This window comes from Diceros bicornis, chromosome 37 (assembly GCF_020826845.1).
Source record: "Diceros bicornis minor isolate mBicDic1 chromosome 37, mDicBic1.mat.cur, whole genome shotgun sequence".
Lineage (NCBI taxonomy): Eukaryota > Metazoa > Chordata > Mammalia > Perissodactyla > Rhinocerotidae > Diceros > Diceros bicornis.
The window spans coordinates 18,989,751-19,013,348 of NC_080776.1; the positions used below are offsets into that span (position 1 = coordinate 18,989,751).

The window sequence follows — 23,598 nt, forward strand, 5'->3', positions numbered from 1 at the left end:
TGGAGATAAAGGCTGAGTTGCTCATCATTCTAGAAGGGAGGGTGTCCATCCCATCCCACTGGACAGCCAAGGGCAAAGAAGGCCACTAAGCCTGTTACTCCCATCCATCCCATTTACCTGGTCTCAGATGCAGGCTGTCTGCTGTGACGCTGGGGAGCCCGGCGGTGGTCTGAGCTGGGAGGAGTGTGCCCATGTCCCTGGGAACTGCGGGAAGACCTGGTGCCCCTGAGGTCCTGGAGCCCTTGGTAATGACCCCTCAGCCTGAATCTCCCTGTGTGGCTCCTCTGGCGTCAGCACACACCCTGCTCTGCTGTGCTGGGGAGAAGCACCTTCTGTCTGGGAGGAGGGGGCGGGGCTCCTGTAGCTCTCTCTGTGTAGACTGGGTGGGGAGATGACCCTGTGAGGACAATACTCAAAGAACAACTGCCAGAGGCTTCTGGAAAGGAAACAAATGCAGGTTGACTTTGGAGGAAAGTCAAAATTCAGAACAAGCAGCCAGAGCGAAATGTTCTCTTTTTTTTGTAGCCCGGCTCTGAGAGCAGCCCCAGACTTGCATGGGGTGACCGAAACTTTGGTAGAAAGCCCACCTTCTTTCTGGTCAGCAGAGCCAAGGAAGAAGCACAGGGCAACCAGGCTTTCTGGGGAACAAGGGAGGAAATCCCAGCAAGGAGAAAGTCACAGAGGAACCCCAAATTCTGTGTATAACCCTCCACATGTCTCCCCTACTTGAGTTCCAAACCAAGTGACAGGCAAAAAGGTGAGACAGATGACGATCAAAACACCAGCTTTCTTCCTGATAAAAGCAGGATTGGGGTTGCAGCTTAGTGTGTAACAAAAAAGGGATCCCTAAAACTAAACCCCAGGATTGGGCTTATCCACACTACCTCTAACAGCTCCAATCAACCACAGCCCCCCACCACTCACAGCCCCACAGGCCCCTGTCCCTGTGCACTTGATCTTGGAGGAACCAACAGAACCCTGGCCTCTCCAGGCAGAATGAGCCCAGGGAGACGACCAAGGAGCAGACTCACCCCTTCCACTGAACCTCCAACCAGAGAGTCTCTCCAGGGAGGAGAGGGGGCAGAAGGACCAGGCGAGTCACACTGATTGGTGTACCGCCCCCTGGAAGGGGACGTTGCAGTGGGGCTTGGCTGTTCTTCCCACTTAGGTCCCAGGTGCCAGCTGCCTCCCATTTCTGCATCCACAGAGGTGCCCAGGGTCTGGTCCTCTTGCCCCAGTGGCTGCCGTTGCTGCTGCCGCTTCCTCCTGCCCTTGCAATCTCAGGTCCAGGAGGCTACTGCCTCATCTCAGGGACAAACCTCTGGCCCCCACAGGGGCCTCCCAGGGTGCAGACTGAGCCCCACTACTGAATCTGAATGGAAGCTGCTCCTGGTGAAGCTGAAGAAGCCCATCCCCTTGGCCAGTCCTCCCCCCTGCGGTCCCTCCTCAATCGCGGCCTCGCCTGCTTTCCAGGTCTCCAGGTCCAGGAGCTGGGCTACTTCTGCGACAGCAGAAATGGTCCCTGTTCTCAGTGCTTCTTGTTGCCATGGAAAATGCCCCAAGTGCTCCCTTATTTCCTTCAAATCAGTGCAGCAGGATTTTTAGGAATTCTATCTGCTTCTTAAATTGGTCCTGTCTCTTAACCCGGGCGGGTCTGACATTGTTTTCTGGTCAAAGAGACTTTGCTTTCTCCACAGAGGCCTCCTGATTCCTCATAAATCGCCACTGCTCTTGCAGAGTGTGGTGTGTGCCCACCTTTCTCCAGCCCAAAGGAACATCTCCCTCCCTCCCAGCATGGGAGTGTCCACCCCGGAAGGGTTGGTGCCTGTGGATTTCCCACCCAGCTGGCTGCCAGCTGGCCTCTAATTCCAGGTGCTCATCTTGGTGACCCTAAGCAGACCCATGGAAAAGCTGGCACATTTATGCCAACACCCAGCACAGTGGGTGCCTAGGTCAGCCTGCTGCCTAGGGACAGAGAAGGAGAGAGAGGGGACACCAGAAATGTCTGGTGTCATCTGTGTCAGGCCATGCCTGGGCCACATGCCCCATGGAGGCCAGGAGCAGAGGACACTCGTGCCCAACAGAGGTTCAACATACCAGCCTTTCTACCCCACAAAGTGAGGGGGAGAGAGAGACAGAGACAGAGAGATCCAGGTGTGTGTAGGGCACCTGGAATACACAGACCCTACCCACAGGTAAAGATGTCTCATCAGTGTCCTGGAATCTGTTCCAACCAGGTCCATGTCCACTCTTTTGGGGGAAAGGAAGAACAGAAATAGAGAGAGGAAAGAAAACTTCCCCTGCATCTTAAAATGTAATTGGGAGAGAACCCTTATTAACAGCCAGAGGAAGTAGGATCCAGCGGAACATAATGTGGAAACCATCACTCTAGAGTATGTCTGCTTCTCCAGCTCTGTGTCCGTATGCTGGGACCTAACTTGGTCAGGTCCAGGCTCTCCCACTGGCCAGAGAGAAGATTTGAAGTGTTCGTCTTTCCCTCTCCCCCACAACCATGTAGACATGGGAAGGGGCAGGCGTGGGGTTCGCCCCACCCCATGTAAACTCTGACCCCCTCTTAGAAGATAGAAAACAGCTGAGGACAGGAGGATTCACACAGATGTTTTTGGTGTCTTTGCACAGACAAGTGGACTCCTGGGGGCTGGCCCTGCTCCTCCCCGGATCCTTCTTCCCCGGGACCTCCAGGCCCTGAGCATCACTGCTCGTCCATTCCTGCTGTAACATGTCCTGATTGCTGAGGACCACAGGGAAGCTGCGGGGGAGGGAGACAGCGTCTGCACGGCACACTGAGATACTTTCACTTTTGTTTTCCCCATTTGGGCGGGGCCCTCTCTGGGTGAGTTGGTTTGCAGGTTTCTTGCTTAAGACTCAGCAGCCACCCTGGACCCAGGCTGGGGACACTGGAGGCATTGGAGGCCAAGCTCAAGGTCCAGGCAAGGCCTGGGGCGGGAAGATGGCCGATGGGGGCAGTGACTTCAGCACCAGGTCAGTCTTTATCTCCCTTCCTTTAACCTCTCTCTCTGGCCACGGCTGCTGCGTCAGTGTCAGCCGTGTAGACGCTCAGTGAAGCCTGGCCCTTGGATCTGCTTCACAAGAACACTCACAGGCAGTATAATGAAATGCAGGCATATGCAATGAGGGAATCGGAGTGTAAACTGCAGCAGGCCGCCTGCTGGTGTGAGTCCAGCTGCCACAACGCACACGACTTGCTTGCTGTATAGCTGCTGCTCAGCTGGCAGGCCGACCTGAAGTCAGCTGTCTTGACCAGGCTTTGTGGCGGGATTTATTATTCCTCATGACCTCTGAATCCTTTCCTTTTCCTCCAGCCTCCTCTGCCTTCACGTCGGTCATTTCAAAGAAGGGAGTTCAGAGAATATAAAATTCAGGGAAACACCTGACTTCTTTTCAAACACCGGATGCTGGGGCCTCGTACCTGTCCTGTGGATGGGCCTCCGTCAGCTCCGGGCCTGTTCCCAGCTCTGTGTGGGGGTCTGTGTTCTTCCTCCCTTGATCTTGATAAAAGAAAGTAAAAGGAAGAGAGAGGCCCAAGACGCCAAAGACTAACGCAGGCTGGGTATTTTCATTTTTACTTTGATTTTCTGTTCTAGAATGGGTTATACCTCTGACAAGAAAAATGGTAGAAATCCTACCTTTTTCTCCAGTAATGGGTCAGAAATAACATTACTTAATATTTTTAATTTTTTAATACAAAAGAAATGCATTATACATTCTTGTTCATAAAATTTCAAACGACACGGAAGTATACAGAGAGAAAAAGTCCTGTTCACCAGCCCCCGTCCCCCCGCAGCTTCCCATCCTGGTCCTGCTAAGTGTGTGAGTAATCTTCCGGATCTTTTTCTGTGCAATTACATATACAACTCATTTTCCTAAATACATAATTTGTGTGCTTGTTTTTTAACAAATGGGATTATATTGTATATGCCATTCTGCATTTTACATTTTCATTTAATATTAAAAATATTAGAGATCTTTCACTTTAATAAACATATTGATCTACCTCAGTCTTTCAACATCTGCATACTACTCCACGGAATTGATATACCACAATTTTTAAACCATATCCCCCTCTATTAACTGACATTTAAGTTATCTTCAATTGTTCACTTTTACCAACAAGATGTGATAATAATGATTATATATTTCTTTATGTTTTTGCACATAGATAAGTGTTTGTCTTGTGTTAAAAACCAAAAGGTGGAATTGTTGAGGCAAAGAGTACTAATATTTAGTTGTTTATAGATTCTTCAAAATTGCCTCCTTAGTGGCTGAACCAATATATTTTCCTCCCAATGACAAATAAGATGGATCATCTCCCCACATCCATTTTTGCAAAAGTGGTAGATAAAGAGATGCATCTTGCTAATTTGCATTTCTGATTACTTGTGTGGTTGAACAGATTTTCATGTCTATTGGCCATTTAAATTTCCTCTTCTATGAATTGGTGGTTTATTTTTTGCCAGTGTTACTCAGTTGAGGTGACTGTCCTGTCTTTAACGATAAGGGAGAATTTGTTACATATCCTGAAAGTTATAAATATACTTTCCTTGTCTTTTAACTTTGTTTATGGTGACTTCTATCTTATTAAATCTTGAAATTTAGAGTATAGACTTATTATAGTATTGATTTTAAGAGATAGATGCACCCTTGTTATTATGAATAAATAAAGCGATGCAGAAACTTCCTGGTGAATTCCATGCACGCTGTCTTTAACCACAGTTCTTTTGTTCTTCAGGGTGGCAGATTCGATCCTATCTTTCCTTCAGGGAAAGTTTCTTCTCTAATATCTCTGAAACTTTTTATTTTTCAATTTGGGGACAAAATTATTCTTCCTTTGGCACAACTTTAGTCTTTACAGCTTTTATCTGCCCACTAATACTTGCATCCCTTTTGTTTTTTGTTTTGGTTCACGATGGTTGTCTCAAACTCTTCTTCCATCATGATTATTTAATTTTCAGTAATTTTTTGTATCTTTTTATTTCTAATATTTTAAGAAGTTGATTGTGTTTATTTTGGGGGGGATCTTAATTTGTTTCTACAGCTCTGCAGGCTCCACTGTGACCCACATTTGTTACTTTATCCTCCCATCTTCACACTGCAGCTGGATTTGCTTAGGTCTTGTGTGATGATAAGGGCCGTGGGGACATCTTCCCCGTCCTCTGGGTTATTCTTCCAGGTTGATTCTGTCTGCAGGTTGGTTTCCGTGTTGCCTTACCTTCTTTTTCTCCTGCCTGCCGTGGTTTTACAGCTCCTCTCACTCCTGCTTGGCCTGCAGCTCTCCCCTCTCCCCCAGTTTGCACGTCTTCATCTGGGTCAAGTTTTTTTCCCATTTCCTGCCTTATCTGAGACTGAATTGCTTCCCATCTGATCTCCAGTTCGAAAGCCCTATTTTTATTCTTATCAATTTTTTCTGAGGAACCTGTAATTGGTTAAACCATCCTATCCCCACTGACCTCAGTGCTGCCCTTTTCATAACCAATGTATATGCAGGTCTGTTTCCATCTCTCTCTTCTCTGCCACTGGCCCAGAAGAGCCCCTCCTTAGGCCAGTACCACACCGTCGTAATGACGACGCTTCCCATGAACTCTTGATATGTGTAGAGCAAATCTTCCATCCTCTTTTTTTCCAGTGTCTAGGCATTTTGCATCTCCAAATCAGCTTGTCAAAATTTTGCTGGGATTCTGTTTAGGACTGCATTGAATCTATAGCTCAATTTGAAGAGAACTGACATCTTTGTAATATTATGTCTTCTAGCTCATAAATATGGTATATGTATATTTTCAACTAAAAATATTTTCTAATGAAATTTATATTTTTCTCCTTAGAGGTTCTTATACTTCTTCTGCTAGATTTATTCATAGATACTTTATATCTTTATGCTATTAAATCTACATAATTTAAAATCAACATTCTAGCTGCTTGTTACTAAGATATAAAAATAAATTGAAGCTTTGCCTAACTCTTTTTAATTCTAATAACTTATATGGAGATATATATGTATATACATATGAATTTACATAATCTATACATAATGACAGTTTTGTTTCTTCCAATCTCATCCTTGTGCTTATTACTTCCTTTTCTTGCCTTGCTGTGTCAGCTGGGACTTCCAGTATGATGGTGAATACAAGCAGTGAGAGTCATCATCGGTCTTCATCCCAATCCCAAAGGGAAAACGTTTATCATTGCACAATTATGGATGATGCTTGCTGTAGGTTTTCTTTTCTAATAAAAGACTTACACAGATTAAGGAAGTTTTATAGTTGGCATCTGATACTCTCAATGTATGAAATGTTTGTGGTCCAGTTTTCTGGTGTTTCTGCTGTTCTCATAAAATTTTTTTAAATAAACTTTTTATTTTGTAATAATTTTATGTTTATGGAAAAGTTGCAAAATAGTACAGAAGTTTCTGTATACTGCACACCCAGTTTCATTTCCTGTAGTTTATCCTCTCACATTACTGTGGTACACTTGTCGAAACTAATAAAACCAACATTGGTATATCACTGCTAACTAAACCCCAGACTTTTTTCAGTTTCCCCAGTTTTCCATTGATGTCTGTTTTCTGTTCCAGGATTCAGTCCAGGGTACCACATTGCGTTTAGCCACCTACTCTCTTCTGGTCTGTGACTGTTTCTCAGTCTTTCCTTGTCTTTCATGACCTTGACAGCTTGAAGAGTACTGGTAGGGCATTTTGTAGAACGTCTTTCAATTTGGGTTCGCCTTGGTGTTTTTCTCATGATTTACTGGGGTTATGGGTTTTATGAAAGAATACCCCAGAGATGAAGTGCCCTTCTCATCACACTTATCAGGGGATGTGTCAGCCCAACTTATCACCAGGGATGTTGACCTTGATCATTTGGTTAAGGTGGTGTTTGCCAGGTTTCTCCACTATAAAGTTACTATTTTTCCCTTTCCACAGTCTAGTCACAAAAATTATTTTGCTGGTTATCTTTGACTGTGTACTCAACTGTGTTTGAAAAAATTAATTATGGGTAAAATTTAGGCCTGCAGGGCAGGCCTACTCGCCTTTGGAAAGGATTTCTGTTTGCCATGCCCACGTCCAGGTGCCTGAGGGCACAACCTATCCAGAAACACTTCAACACAAGATCGGGCTCTGAGAGGACCTGGAGGAAGCCAAGGGGTTTACTGGGAAACAATTCCAGGCCAGAGCTGTCCCCTCCCCTTTATTCTCACTGTGCAGATGTGATGGTCATGTCTGGAGTCCTGTTAGACCCTCCACTCCGTGTGGACTCTAGACTTTATCTCTGTCCCTCTCACCCCTTAAGGCTGTCAATCCTGAAGATCTGAGTCTCTGGGATCAGCGAATGCCGTCAAGTCAAAAGTGGCTCTGTGCTTGCTTACCTCTCTGTTTCTCCTTCCTCTTTACTTTTGCATGGTAAATCTTTACCACAGTTTCATCTCTTCAATGATTAATAATATTTAAATGTTTTTTCAACAGAATGATATTGCTTGTGGTGTTAAAGGATATTGAGATTTTTTTGAATCCTGCCCCACCACACCAGAAACTTATGGTCATTGATTGATCGATTGATTGGTTAACTGCCTGTTTTCAAAGTTTATGGCTTGAGGTTTCGTTGTGGCTTATGAAGTTTTTCTCTGCTTGTTTCTAAGATTTTTCTCTTAGCATTTATACAGTAATGAGTCTAGATTTGTTTGTTTTTGGCTTTGCTTTTTTGATTGTTTATGTTTTGTTTCGCATTCATCTTGTTGGGGTTTTCAGAGTTTCTTGAATTTGTGAGTAGATGTCTTTTATCTGTTTTGGAAAATCCTTAACCATTTCCTCTTCAAATATTTCTTCTGCCCTCCCCCTAACTCCCTACTCTCCCTTTCTAGGACTCAAAAGCAGATTACATTATACCTTTTGACTGTTTCTCACATATTCCTTACACACTATTTAGGATTTTTTCATTTTTAGAATTTCTGTACTTTAATTGGATATCTTCCACTGATCTGTCCATCTTCTAGTTTGCTTATTTACTAATTACGTATTTTTTAATCCAATCTTCTGCTAAATCCTTCCATTGAGTTTAATTTAAGAAATTGTATTTTTCAGGTCTAAAATGTCCATTTGATTATTTTTCATAGGTTCCAATTCTCTGGTGGAATTGTCCAACTTTCGATTTTCTTCATCTTTTCATCCATTTTCTTGAGCATTTTGATCATAGATTTTGTGTGCTGACTCTAATCTCTGGATCATCTGTGCATCTGCTTCTATTATGTCTTTTTTCCTTGGTTTGGTTTTATAGTCCTATCTTTGACATTAGTTATTTTCTGATTGAATGCCGGACATTGAGTATACTAAATATCTTGAGGAGGGAACTGACTGTGTTGGGGCCTCTCCTCTCCTCCTTGCATGGCCATCGCAGGCTCTTCTGTTTTTCTTGCTCCCAACAGAACTCCTTGTCCTTGACCAAGCTCAGATTCTCAGCCTCTTCTCCCAGAATCAGTAAATGTCTGCAGATAAAAAACAGCTAAGCTCCTTAACAACCTCAGAGAAGTTCTCCTGTCTCTAGAATCGCAGTTGCTCCTCTGTGTTGTTTCTGTAGCTCTCTAATTCCTTTGAAATAGTGTGCGGTGTTTTTCTTGTTTTGTTTAGTTTTATTTGGCATTCTATCCAGTTCTTCTAATTGTTATAGATTGGACATTTGGCCTACCTCAAACTATTATATCTTACTCCTTGATTTATTTTGGGGTAGATTATGTTCTATGGGTACTGAGCAAGGGTTATTCTATAGTCTGGCTTCATTTTCCTATTTTACTCAAAAACCACATTAAAAACTTAGTTTGTATGCTGACATTTATCAATGTTTCCTTCTTGTGTCTTGTTTAAGAATGCCTTTCATATGCTCAGAATTCTAATCACGTTCTCTTTATTCCTCTAATACCTTACTCATTCATTCGCAAATATTTCCTGACATCATGTTCCCAGCACTTGATTAGGTGCTGGAATACAATGGTGAGCAAAGCAGACTAAGTGACTACCCTAATGGAGGTGGTATTCCATTGAGAAAGACAAATAATCAATAGATGAACAAATAAATATGTAATTTAATGGCAGAGGTGGTAAGCATACAAAAAAAAAGAACCTATGGGGTACATGGATAGAGTGTAATGAGGATACTATTTTATTTTTTACATTTTAGTTATATATTTATTTTATTGAGGTCATATTGGTTTACAACATTATGTAATTTCTGGTGTACATTATTTATATATCATCTTCTGTATAGACTGCATCGCACTCACCGCCAAGAGTCTAGTTTTTATCCATCACCATACATATGCACCCCTTTACCCCTTTCGCCCAACCCCTCTCCCCTCTGGTAACCATTAATCTGTACCTTTTATCCATGTGTTTGTTTATCTTGCACACATGAGTGAAATCATACAGTGTTTGTCTTTCTCTGTCTGGCTTATTTCACTTAACATCATACCCTCAAGGTCCATCTATGTTGTTGCAAGTGGCATGATTTTGTCTTTCTTTATGGCTGAGTAATATTCCATTGTATATATATACCCCACACCTTCTTTGTCCATTTATCAGTTGATGGGCACTTGAATTGCTTCCATATCTTGGCTATTGTGAATAATGCTGCAATGAACATAGGCATGCATACATCTCTTTGTATTGTTGATTTCATGTTCTTTGGATAAATACCAAGTAGTGGGATAGCTAGCTCATATGGTATTTTTCTATTTTTAATTTTTGAGGCATCTTCACAGTTTTGCATAGTGGCTACACCAGTTTGCATTCCCACCAGCAGATCCTTACTCCACATCCTCTCCAACACTTATTATTTCTCATCTTGTTAATTATAGCCATTCTGCCAGGTGTAAGGTAATATCTCATTCTAGTTTTGATTTGTATTTCCCTAACAATTAGTGACATTGAACATCTTTTCATGTGCCTATTGGCCATCTGTGTACCTTTGGAAAAGTGTCTATTCATATCCTATGCCCAGTTTTTGATCGGGTTTTTGTTTTTTTGTTGTTGAGTATATATTTATATATTTTGAAATTAACTCCTTGTTGGATATATGATTTGCAAATATTTTCTCCTAGTTGATGGGTTGTCTTTTCGTTCTGTTCATTGTTTCCTTTGCCTTGCAGAAGCTTTTTAGTCTGATGTAGTCACAATTGTTTATTTTTTCTTTTGTTTCCCTTGCCTGAGTAGACGTGGTAGTCCAAAAGATGCTACCAAGGCTGACGTCAAAGAATATACTGCCTATATTTTCTTCTAGGTGTTTTATGGTTTCAGGTTTTACATTCAAGTCTTTAATCCATTTTGAGTTAATTTTTGTGTATAGTGTAAGATAATGGTCTACTTTCATTCTTTTGCATGTGGATATCCAGTTTTCTCAGCACTATTTATTGAAGAGACTTTCCTTTCTCCATTGTATGTTCTTGGCTCCTTTGTCGAAGATTGACTGTCCGTAGATGTGTGGTTTTATTTCTGGGCTTTCAATTCTGTTCCATTGATTGCTGTGTCTGTTTTTGTGCCAGTACCATGCTGTTTTGATTAGTATAGCTTTGTAGTATATTTTGAAGTCAGGAATTCTGATGCCTCCAGCTTATTCTTTTTTCTCAGGATTGCTTTGGCTATTCAGGGTTCTTTGTTGTTCCATATAAATTTTAGGATTCTTTATTCTATATCTGTGAAGCATGTCATTGGGATTCTGATTGGGATTGTAGTGACTCTGTAGATTGCTTTAGGTAATAGGGACATTTTAACTATGCTTATTCTTCCAACCCATGAGCGTGGAATATCTTTCCATTTCTTTATATCTTCTTTGATTTCTTTCAATAATGTCTTATAGTTTTCAGTGTATAAGTCTTTCACCTCCTTGGTTAAATTTATTCCTAGATATTTTATTCTTTTTGTTGTGATTGTAAATGGGATTGTATTCTTGATTTCTCTTTCTGCTGGTTCATTTTTAGTGTATAGAAATGCAACTGATTTTTGTGTGTTGATTTTGTACCCTGCAACTTTGCTGTAGTTGTTGATTATTTCTAATAGTTTTCTGATGGATTCTTTAGTGTTTTCTATATATAGAATGATGTCATCTGCAAACAGCAAGAGTTGTACTACTTCCTTTCCAATTTGGATCCCTTTTTTTTTTCTTTTCCTTGCCTAATTGCTCTGGCCAAAACTTCCAGTGCTATGTTGAATAGGCATGGTGGCACCCTTGTCTTGTTCCTGTTCTCAGAGGGATGGCTATCAGTTTTTAACCATTAAGTATGATGTTGGCTGTGGGTTTGTCATATATGGCCTTATTATGTTGAGGTGCTTTCCTTCTATACACATTTTATTGAGAACTTTTTATCATAAATTGATACTGTATCTTGTCAAATGCTTTCTCTGCATCTATTGAGATGATGGAGTGATTTTTATTCCTCATTTTGTTAATGTGAGTATCACATTGATTGACTTGCAGATGTTGAACAATCCCTGCATTCTTGGTATAAATCCCATTTGATCATGGTGTATGTATGATCCTTTTTTTTTTTTTTTTTTTTTTTTTGCTTAGGAAGATTCTCCCTGAACTAATATCTGTGGCCAATCTTTCTGTATTTTGTATGTGAGCCACTGTCATAGCATGGACACTGACTAGTGATGTAGGTCTGTGCCCAGGAACAGAACCTGGGCTGTTAAAGCAAACTGTGCCAAATTTAGCCATGAGGCCTAGGCCATGAGGACTAGCACTGTGTATGATCCTTTTAATGTATTGCTGTATTCGATTTGCCAATATTCTGTTGAGGATTTTTGCACCTAGGTTCATCAGTAATATTGGCATGTAACTTTCCTTTTGTATTCTCATTGTCTGGTTTTGGTATCAGGGTAATGCTGGCCTCATAGAATGAGTTAGGAAACATTTCATCTTCTTGAATTTTTTGGAATACTTTGAGAAGGATAGGTATTAAATCTTCTTGAATGTTTGGTAGAATTCTCCAGAGAAGCCATCTGGTCCTGGACTTTTGTTTTTGGGAAGGGTTTTGATTACTGTTTCAATCTCTTTACTTGTGATTGGTCCATTCAGATTCTCTATTTCTTCTTGATTCAGTTTTGAGAGATTATATGAGTCTAAGAATTTATCCATTTCTTCTAGGTTGTATAATTTGTTGGCATATAGTTTTTCATAATATTCTCTTATTATCCTTTGTATTTCTGTGTTATCCATTGCAATTTCTCCTCTTTCATTTTTGATTTTATTTATTTGAGCATTTCTTCTTTTTTTCTTAGTGAGTCTGGCTAATTGTTTGCCATTTTTTTTTTATCTTCTCCAAGAACCAGCTCTTAGTTTCATTGATCCTTTCTATTGGTTTTTAGTCTCTATTTCATTTATTTCTGCTCTAATTTTTATTATTTCTCTCCTTCTGTTGAGTTTGGGCTTTGGTTTTTCTTCTTTTTCTGTTTCTGTGTGGTGTAGTTTAAGATTATTTATTTGAGATTTATCTTATTTATTGAGGTAGGCCAGTATTCCTATAAATTTCCCTTTTCAGATTGCTTTTGCTGTATCCCATAAGAGTTGGTATGTTTTGTGTTCATTTTCATTTATCCCCAGGTACTTTTTGATTTTTCCTTTGATTTCTTCATTGATACAATTGTTGTTCAGTAGCATGTTGTTTAGTCTCCACATATTTATGACTTTCCCAGCATTTCTCTTGTAGTTGATTTCTAGTTTCATAGTATTGTTGTTGGAAAAGATGCTTGTTATTATTCCAATCTTCTTAAATTTCTTGAAGCTTGCTTGTTTCCCAACATATGGTCTATCTTTGAGAATGTTCCATGTGCACCTGAGAAGAATGTGTATTCTGCTGTTTTTGGATGGAATGTTCTATATATATCTATTAAGTCCATCTGGTCTAGTATTTCATTTAAGGCCACTGTTTTCTTGTTGACTTTCTGTCTGGATGATCTATCCATTGATGTAAGTGGGGTGTTGAGGTCCCCTACTATTATTGTGTTGCTGTCAATTTCTCCCTTTAGGTCTGTTAATTGTTGCTTTATATACTTTGGTGCTCCTATGTTAAGTGCATATATGTTCGTAAGAGTTATGTGTTCTTGGTGGAATGTCTCTTTTATCATTATATACTGTCCCTCTTCATCTCTCATTGTCTTTTTTATCTTGAAGTCTGCTTTGTCTGATATAAGTATGGCAACATCTGCTTTCTTTTGCTTGCCATTTGCTTGAAGTATTGTCTTCTACCCCTTCACTCTGACCCTATGTTTGTCTTTAGAGCTGAGGTGTGTTTCCCGGAGGCAGCATATTGTTGTGTCTTGTCTTTTAATCCATCCAGCCACACTGTGTCTTTTGATTGGAGAATTCAATCCATTTACATTAGAGTGATTATTTATATATGAAGGCATAATACTGCCATTTTATCTCTTGTTTTCTGGCTGTTTTACATTTCCATTGTTTCTTTTCCCTTGTATTTCTGACTGTCATTTAAGTTTGGTGGTTTTCTCTGGTGATTTTGTCAGTTTTCTCTTTATTTATGTATTGTGGCTCTGCTCTGATTTTTGTTGAGTGGTTACCATGAGGTTTATATAAAAGATCTCATAGATGAGATAGTCCATTTTCTGATAGCCTCTTATCTCCATTAGTCTAAGCAGGTTCCATCCCTTTCCTCTTCTCCTTCTGAGTTATTGCTGTCACAAATTGTTCCTTTTTGTGTTGGGTTTGTAACTAAGTTGAAGTGCTTATGGTTATTTTTGATGCTTTCTTTCCCTTTGTCTTTTATATTATAATTATATGTTTACTAACCTATTCATATAGAGAGTTGCAATTTTATGATTCTATCTGTCTATTTATTTCCTTGCTCAAGGCTTTGTAAACCTTTGCTTTTTAGTTTCAGATGGGAGAGCTCCTTCCAACATTTCTTGTAGGGCAGGCCTAGTAGTGATGAAATCCCTCAGCTTTTGTTTACCTGGGAAAATTTTTATTTCTCCACTGTATCTGAAGGATAGTTTTGCTGGATAGAGTACTGTTGGCTGGCAGTTTTTGTCTTTCAGAGTTTTGAATGTATCATTCCATTCTCTCCTAGCCTGTAAGGTTTCTGCTGAGAAATCCACTGAAAGCCTGATAGGGGTTCCTTTGTAGGTTATGTTTTCCTGCCTTGCTGCCCTTAATATTTTTTCTTTGTCATTGAATTTTGACAGTTTTAAGATTACATGCATTGGAGAAGGTCTTTTTGCATTGATATAATCAGGAGTTCTATTGGCTTCATGTACTTGTAAGTCCAGTTCCTTCCTCAGCTTTGGGAAGTTCTCAGCGATTATTTCTTTGAACAAGCTCTCTGCTCCTTTCTCCCTCTCTTCACCCACTAGAATACCTATAATCCTTGTTACTTTTCCTAATTGAGTTAGATATTTCTCCAAGAATTTCTTCATTTTTTTAAACTCTTAGTTCTCTCTCCTCCTCCATCCAAAGCATTTCTTTATTTCTATCCTCTAAATCACTAATTATGTCCTGCATAATGTCAGCTCTACTTTTAATGGATTCCAGATTATTTCTTATTTCATTAATTGTGTTCTTCATATCCAGAATTTCTGTTTCTTTTTTTTTAGAGTTTCAATCCCTTTGGTGAAGTATTCCTTCTGCTCATTAATTTTATTTCTGAGCTCATTGAGCTGTCTTTATGAATTTTCTTGTAACTCATTGAGTTTCTTTGTGACAACTATTTTGAATCTCTGTCATTTATATTGTAAATTTCTATGATTTCAGGAGACTTGTCATTTTCCTTCTTCTCTGAAGTGTAACTGTAGTTTTTCATGGTCTTTGATGAACTGATCCTTTGCCAGCACATTTGCGGTAGTATCAGGTAGCAGATTCCACCTGCCACTGCTGAAGGGGGAGGCAAGAGCTGTGTTTTCTGATCCTGTGCCACCTGCTGGAAGTTGTGCCAGTAGGGCCAGTCTGTGTTTGCGCTCTGGCCACAGCAGCATGGCAGGTCCCACATGCATGTGCATGTAGGGCCTCTGTACTCCACCAGCAGGTCACTCTGATGCAGGACTGCTGCATTTGGCAGGGGATTGGCTGTCCTGGTGAGCTAGGTGGGAGGGCAGGGGCACTTTCTTTCATGTGTGCAGGCCAGCTCTGCACTCACGGGGGGTTTGGCTGAGCTCCTGCACTTGGTGAGGGCTCCTTCACAGGTGTAGAGCCACAACCCTTGTATGGAGCATTCCCACAGGCAGGACCACCAGGGCACAATGGGCATTTCTGTGGGCAGGGCGGCAACTCTGAAAGTGTTCATGCACAGGCCTGTCTGCCCCTGCCTCCTCTTACAATCTGTGCCAGCCACTGTGTGAGGACCCATGACCTATGTTGCTGCCACCAGGAAGGGGGAAGGGATCCACTCACCTAGTTCCACTGCTTCCTGGGGACCCAGTCCCCCCACCTTCAGATTATGGCTGTGTGGATCTCTCAGGCATTCTATTGTACTATGTAGGGAATCCTTTGCTGGTTAATGAATGTCCATTTAGTTGTAACATAGAGGGGAGAGACAAAAGGAACAACTCACTCTGCCATGATGCTGATGTCACTCCATGAGGGTACTGTTTTAGACAGGATGTCATGGGAGGGCTTAATGAAGGGTTGATATTTGATGAGAGTCCTGAATAAATTGAGGAAAAGCACCAAGCAAATTTCTGAAGAAATGTTCTAAGCAGAAGAAACAGCCAATGAAAGATCAGGTGTGGAAACATACTTGGAATATCTGAAGAAAGCTAAGAGGTTAGGGTGTCAAAGGGCAATGATCTAGAAGAGGAGGGGCAGGAAATGGGGCTGGAGAGTTTCCAAGAGATAGTTATGTAGTTTCTTGTAGGTCATGGTCAAGACTTTAGATCTTATTCAAAATGAAATGGGGAGCCATTGGAGGGTTTTCAGTAGAGAGAAAGTATCTGGTTTCAGTTTTTAAAAGATCTCTGTTTATATTTGGTGTTTGGAGAACAGCTGCAGTGTGGCAAGAGTGGAAGTAGGGATACTAGTTAGTAGGTATTGCAATAGTCCATGTAGGAGATGGTGGTGGCTGAGACCAGATTGATGCAATAGATGTAAAGAAAAGGGATGGGATGCTGGATAGACTTCTCTGGTAGAGCCAAGGACAATTGCAGATGGATTAAATGCTAAATGTGAGAGAAAGAGAGGCGTCATAGAAGGCTCCAAATGTTTTATCCAAAGAAATTGAAGGATAGAGTTATCATTTGCCTGGATGGCAAAATTGTGTAGTGATAAAGGGCCTGGACTCTGGTCCAAAGCTTCATTCTGCTTTTTAACAGTTATATGGCTTTGGGAAAATTGCTTAACATCTCTGTTCCTTGGTTTCTTCATCTGTAAAATGGGACAGTAATAGCATATATCTCATAAGTTCTGTCAGGATTCAATGAGTTAACATATGTAAATGCTTGGGATTATGTCTAGCATTTAGTAAGTGTTATATGTATTTGCTAAATCCTATAAATGGAAAAATTAGAGAATGAGAAGGTTTCAAGAGGTGAGGAATCAAGAGATTAGTGATAACTTCTTGCCTGGCAGAGTGGGAAAAGCCTACCAGTGTTGTTGAAGTAGAGATGCTTGAATATACATCTGGAGTCCAGTGAAGAGACATAAGGTAGAGACGCACACTTGGGGATTGTCCATGTGTGGCTGGTATTCGAAGCTGTGGGAATAGACAAGATTACATAGGGAAGGAGTGCAGATAGAGAAGAGGGCAAAGGACTGGCCCTGAGGCAGTCCAATATGTGCAGGAAGAGCACAAGAAATAGCCAAGGAGGCAGCAGGAAAGCCACAAACATGGCATCTCAGAAGCCAAATGAAGAAAGCACTTCCAGAAGGAAGAAGTGAACAATAATGTCAATAAGGCTGAGGGATGGAGGAAGAGGAGGACTGAGAACTGGCCTTTGAATTGGAAGTGATGTCTTCTTTTTTCAGTTAAAATTAAATTTTTAATAAACATAATTAGACCCACGTTGTTCTCTCAATGTCTGGAGTTATTTGGGATCATTTCCTAAGCTAAACACTGGAACTTCATTTTATTTCTCTCCTCCTTCTTCCTATTCCCTTCATAAACTTTTCAAGTCCTCATGGTCTGAAAATATCGTCACTTCACTTTCATACATGAATGAGTATTTATGTGTCTTTAGCATTGCGGTTCAGAATGATTTTTCACCTAAAAATTTGGAGATTTTTCTTCATTGTCTTCCACCATTCAGTGTTGCATATGAAAACTGCAACTTCTATCAGATTTTCGTTCCTTTGAGAGTAAGTTGCTTTTACTTTCTGGAACCTCTATGATTTGTTTGTTATCCTTCATGTTCTAGATTTGCACTATAACATATCTAGATAGGTTTTAAATATTCATTCTCTGCACTTGATGAGACTTTTTAGTTAAGGTTCTAGCGGCCAAACTGAGAAAAGTTTTCCTCTTTTTATTTGATTTCCTTGTGCTCATTTTTTCTCTTCTCTCCTTCTGGAATTCCCATTGGTAGAATAATAAAATATTAAGTTATGCAATATGTCTTAATTTTTTCAAATTTTCCATACATTTTATTTTCTTGCATTCCAGAAAGGAAATGTGGTTAACTAGCTTACTCTTCAACTGAGGCTATTCAGCTATTAACACACCTACCTTTATTTTTTAAAATAGCTTTAATGAGGTATAATTTACATGCTATAAAATTTACCTGTTTTAACTGTACAATGTAGTGACTTTTAGTAAATTTATAGAGTTCTGCAAACATAACCACAATCCAAATTTAGAACATTTTTATTACCTCAAAAAGTTTGCTCATGGCTATTTGCTATCAATTCCTATTTCTAGCCTCTAGCCCGAGGTAACCACTAGTCTACTCTCTGATTCTGTAGATTTCCTTTTTCTGGACATTTCATATAGATGGGGTCATACATTATGTGGTCTTTTTCATCTAGTGTTGTTCACTGAGCATAATGTTTTTGAGGTTCATCCATGTTGTACATATAGTAGTATTTCATTCCTTTTTATTGCTGAATAGTATTCCATTGTATGGATCCACCACATCTTATTTTTTCATTCACCAATTGATGGATATTTGGATTGTTTCCACTTTTTGTCTATTATGGAAAACACTGCCATAAATATTTGCATACAAGTCTTCGTGTGGACCTATGCTTTCATTTCTAGATAGGTTCTTGGGAGTGGAATTATTGAGTTATATGGTAACATTATGTTTAACTTTTTAAGAAACTGTCTTACAGTGATTCTGAAGCACCATTTTACTTCCCACCAGCATTATGTAAGGACTCTAGTTTTCCCAAAAAAAGTATTTCCCAAAAAAGTATTACTAATACTTTTTATCTTATGTCTTTGTAGCCATTCCAGTGGGTATGCATTGGTATCTCATTATGGGTATAATTTGCTTTTTCCCTAATGACTAACGATGTTGAGCATCTTTTCATGTGTTTATTGCTTTCCATTTATCTCCTTGGAGAAATATCTATTCAAATCATTTTCTCATTTTTTAATTGGGTTGTTTGTCTTCTTACTGAGTTGAAAGAATTCTTCACATATCTGGATATAAGTCGTTCATTAGAAATGTGATTGTCTAATATTTTCTCCCAGACTGTGACTAGTCTTTTCATTTTCTTAATGGTGTCTTTTGAATCACAAAAGATTACATATTTTTAATTTCATTTTATCAATTTATTCTTTTATGGATCACGCTTTTGGTGTTGTATCTACCTTTCTGTCTAACCCAGTCATAAAGATTTTCTCCTATATATCCTTTGAAAAGTTTTATCATTTTCATTCTTACACAGGACCAGCTACGTAATATGTGAGATTCAGTGAACAATGAAAGTTGGGGGACCCTCCTTCAAAAATCATTAAGAATTTCAAAACCGTGAAAGTAGAGCATTAAACCAAGCACAGGGTGCGTGCCCACGAAGCTGGTCCTCCTCTCACGTTTAGGTCTATGTTCCATTTTGAGTTGACATTTTTGTATGGTGTGAGGTAAAGGTATAAATTAATCTTTTCACATTCCTTTCAGAAGGCAGCGTTCTGATCCTGGCTTGTCAGGGCAGGTCTGGGAACAGGTTTGTATAGGAGTGAGAATCATTAAGTACAGCTGAGCCAAACCGTGTCTGGCACCCATTCCTGGAAATAACTTCATGCTCCATCTCTCTTCCTTCCAGCTAGTAAGGATCACAAAATACCTAAACAAATTTTGGCACATGTGGATATCCAATTGTCCTGGCACCCTTGGTTGAAAAAACTATCTTTTCCTCATTGAATTGCCTTGGCACTTTTGTTGAAAATAAATTAACCAAAAAAACAAAGGTTTATTTCTGCACTCACGATTCTGTTCCATTGATCCGTATTTCTATTTTTTATGCCAGTATCTAAATTGTCTTGATTAATGTAGCCTTATAACAAGTATTGAAATCAGAAAGTATAAATCCTCCATCTTTGTTTTTCTTTTTCACACTTGTTTCGACTATTCTGTGTCCTTTTCATTTCCACATAAGCATTAGGATCAGTTTCTCAGTTTTTGCAAAAGGTCCTGCTGAGATTATGATAGGAATTGCCTTAAATCTATAGATCAATTTGGGGAAAATTTTCGTCTTAAAAATATTGAGCCTTCCAATCTATGAACATGGACAGTATCTATTTAGATCTTTAATTTCTCTCCACATTGTTTTATAGTTTTCAGCGCGTCTTGCACTCTGCTTGTTAAATTTATTCATAAATATTTTATTATTTTGCCTACCTTTATTTATTTGTTTATTTATTTATTTGTGAGGAAGACTAGCCCTGAGCTAACATCCATTGCCAATCCTCCTCTTTTTGATGGGGAATATTGGCTCTGGGCCAACATCTGTGCCCATCTTCCTCTACTTTATATGGGACACTGCCCCAGCACAGCTTGACAAGTGGTGCGTTGGTCCGCTCCCAGGATCTGAACCTGCAAACTCCGGGCAGCCAGAGCGGAGCACATGAACTTAACCACTACACCACCAGGCCAGCCCCAATTTTGGCTACCTTTATTCTTAAATTTGAAAACTCAACATTTAAGTTTCTAAGTTTCTTGGTTAATTGTCTTATAGAGACAATGTTATCTCATAAGTTGTGGGAGTATTAAATATACTTACTCTAAAGTCTTGTTCTGTTGGCTCTGTTATTTTTATTTCCTCTGATGTGACCAAAAAGTGGTAAAAATGGATCTGAAGGGATCTGGGTGGAACTCTTAACTAAACCAGTGTTAACAACCTGGGGTGTAGCATTTCATGAGCGTCTCAACATTTGTTCCAAAGTTTACACACAAATAAAAGATTTTTAGGAGTCTGATTTGCATAAAAATGGGGTCATAATATATTAATCTGAACTTGATGTTCTTATTCATCAATAAAACTATGACTTCTATCCAAATTAGTAGAAAAAAAAGTATGTAATATTCTACCACTATGGATTCACCATAGTTTACTCAACCATTCAGCCAAATGGACAATCAAGTTGTTTTCAGGTTTGGGGGTCATACTACGTTGTTATTGTTGGGTTTTGCTACCAAAAACAATGCTTCAATAAATATTTGTGTACTTAGGGCCATCTAACCAGCAAACATTTACTGGCATCTTTGTGTATCAGGTACTCAAGAAAAATCAATAAACGAAACAAACAAAAATCCCTGTCCTAATGGCATATATATTTTTGGGAGAAGACAGTCAATTAATAAGACAATAAACACTAAATAAAATAAATAAGCAAGTAATTCAATATATTAGGGAGGGATAGGACATAGTAAAAAAAGAAATAGAGATAGATTAAGGGGTTGGGAGTATGGGGGCAGGGTGGGAGGATGTGGTTGTGGTATTTAGTAGGTTGGTCAAAGCAGGCCTCATTGAGAAGGTGAGATGGAGGAAGAACCTTAAAGAGATGAGGGGGTTAGTTCACGACATGAATTTCTGGACAAAGAACAAACTAGGCAGAGGAGACAGTCAGCACCAAGTTCCTAGGGCCATAGTGTGCCTGGTGTACTCAAGAAACAGCAAAGAGGAGGGTTGGCCGGTGAGTAGTGAGCTAGGGGACAGGAGAGAAGGGCTGGATCATTTCAGGCCCTTTGAACTCTGTAAAGACTTGGCTTCTACTCTGGGGAAATGGGGAGCCTCTGAAAGTCCTGAAGCTCTTGTTTCTATAAGATGCATCTTGGTGCTTTTATTTTCATAGGATAGGTTCCAAAAACGGGACTAACTTCTGGGTCAATCTGTAGTGTATCCTAAAATTTAGCAGATATTGCCACATCTTCTCTGAAAAGACTTTAGCAATTCATGCTCATACCAGCAATGAATGTCGGTTTCTCTGAATTTTCTCCCACACTACGGTGTCACTTATGATATTGTATTTGCCAATCTAATGAGTGAGAAATGGTTTCTCATTGATGTTTTAGTTTGTATGTATTCATATATTTATCGGACATTTTCATTTTCTCTTCCTTAACTTGCCTGTTCAGGCCCGCTTTCTTTGGGGTTATTTGTCATATTTCATTAATAGGCGGAGTCTTTGTATATCAGATATATTTACCCTTTGTCCTATATGTTGAAAATATTTTTCCACACTTTTTTTTTTTTAATTTTTTGTTTATTGCAGTAACATTGGTTTATAACATTGTAAAAGTTTCAGGTGTACATCATTGTACTTCTATTTCTGCATGGATTACATCATGTTCACCACCAAAATACTAATTACAACCCATCACCACACACATGTACCGAATTATCCCTTTCACCCTCCTCCCTCCCCCCTTCCCCTCTGGTAACCACCAATCCAATCTCTGTCCCTATGTGTTTGTTTATTGTTGTTATTATCTACTACTTAATGAAGGAAATCATATGGTATTTGACCTTCTCCCTCTGACTTATTTCACTTTGCATTATACCCTCAATGTCCATCCATGTTGTCACAAATGGCTGGATTTCATCGTTTCTTATGGCTGAGTAGTATTCCATTGTGTATATATACCACATCTTCTTTATCCGTTCGTCCCTTGATGGGCACTTAGGTTGCTTCCAAGTCTTGGCTATTCATGTTCCTTGGAAAATTCTTTTTCTAGTTCTTATGGATTTTAGTTAGGTCTCTAGGATTTCTATGTATATAATTACAGGACATAAAATGTTGTATCTTATTTTAGTATTTATACCAATGACTTCATTTTCTTATCCTAGTGCATTAACTAAAACTTCTAAAAACATACATAAAATAATCATGGTAATGGTAGGCATTGGAGTCTTGTATTTGAATGACCTCCTCATTTCAATGTTTACTGTATTTGCTGATTTTGGAGCATCGTTTTCTTTTCTTTTTTTTTCTTTTCTTTTCTTTTTGTGCTCTTCTTTTTCTAGTTTCCTAAGTAGGACACTTAGATTTTCTTTTTTTTTTTGTCAGGATGATCAGCCCTGAGCTAACATCCATGCCAATCCTCCTTTTTTTCCTGAGGAAGACTGGCCCTGGGCTAACATCTATGCCCATCTTCTTCCACTTTACATGGGATGATGCCACAGCATGGCTTGACAAGGGGTGCCTTGATGCATGTCAAGGATCCAAACCTGGGCCACCAGCAGCAGAGCTCGCGCACTTAACTGCTATGCCACGGGGCCGGCCCTAGGTTTTTAAATTTAGATCTTTCTTCTTTTCTAATATATGCACTTAATGGAATATATTTCTCACTAGTCACTGCTTTTTATGCATCCCCAAATTTTGATAAGTTGTATGTTCATTTTCACTTAGTTCAAAATATTTAAAAATTTCCCTTGATACTTCTTTTTTGACCCATATGTTATTTAGAAATATATGTTTCAATCTCCAAGTATTTGAGAATTTTCCATCTATCTTTCTGTTATTGATTTCTAGTTTAATTCCTTTGTTGTCTGAGAACATGCTCTTTATGATTTCTACTCTTTTAAATTTGTTAAGGTGTGTTTTATGACCCAGAATGTGGTCTATCTTGGTGAGGGTGAATTTTCCCTGTGATCTTCAGGAGTATGTATATTCCGTGTTGTTGGATGGAGTACTCTATAAATGTCAAATAGATCAAGTTGATTGGTAGTGATGTTCAGGTCAACTGTATTATTGGTTCTCTACCTGCCTGATCTATAAATTACTAAAAGAGGATTATTCAAGTATCCAATTGTAATAGTGGATTTGTCTATTTCTACTTCTATCAATTTTTACCCTACATAGTTTGATGCTGTGTATTTACATAAATACACGTTAAGGATTGTAAAGTCTTCTTGGAAAACAGACTTCTGTTTCATATATAATGCTTTCTTTCTCCTTCATAATTTTTCTTGTTCTGAATTTTCTTTGTCTGACAATAATATAGCAACTCCATCTATCTTTTGATTAAAGGGTTTTTCTTGTTGACAATATATAGTTTTCTATTTTTTTTTCAGTCACTCTGACAATATCTGTCTTTTAATTGGAGTATTTAGACCATTCACATTAAAAGCAATTATTGATATATTGGATTAATATCTATCATGTTTGTAACTGTTTTCTATTCATTGTATT

General features: G+C 39.3%; 1 protein-coding gene across 2 annotated transcripts in view; it reads left to right on the top strand.

Moving 5' to 3' along the window:
* The first annotated feature begins 2,844 nt into the window (after positions 1 to 2,844).
* LOC131399107 (nuclear body protein SP140-like protein) overlaps positions 2,845 to 23,598 on the top strand; it is a 61,482-nt gene continuing 40,728 nt past the window's right edge. For both annotated transcript variants that reach the window (XM_058533176.1, XM_058533177.1), the window contains exon 1: positions 2,845 to 3,003. In XM_058533176.1, coding sequence (XP_058389159.1) covers positions 2,972 to 3,003 — 32 coding nt within the window. In that variant the 5' untranslated portion in view covers positions 2,845 to 2,971. The remainder of the gene's footprint in view (positions 3,004 to 23,598) is intronic.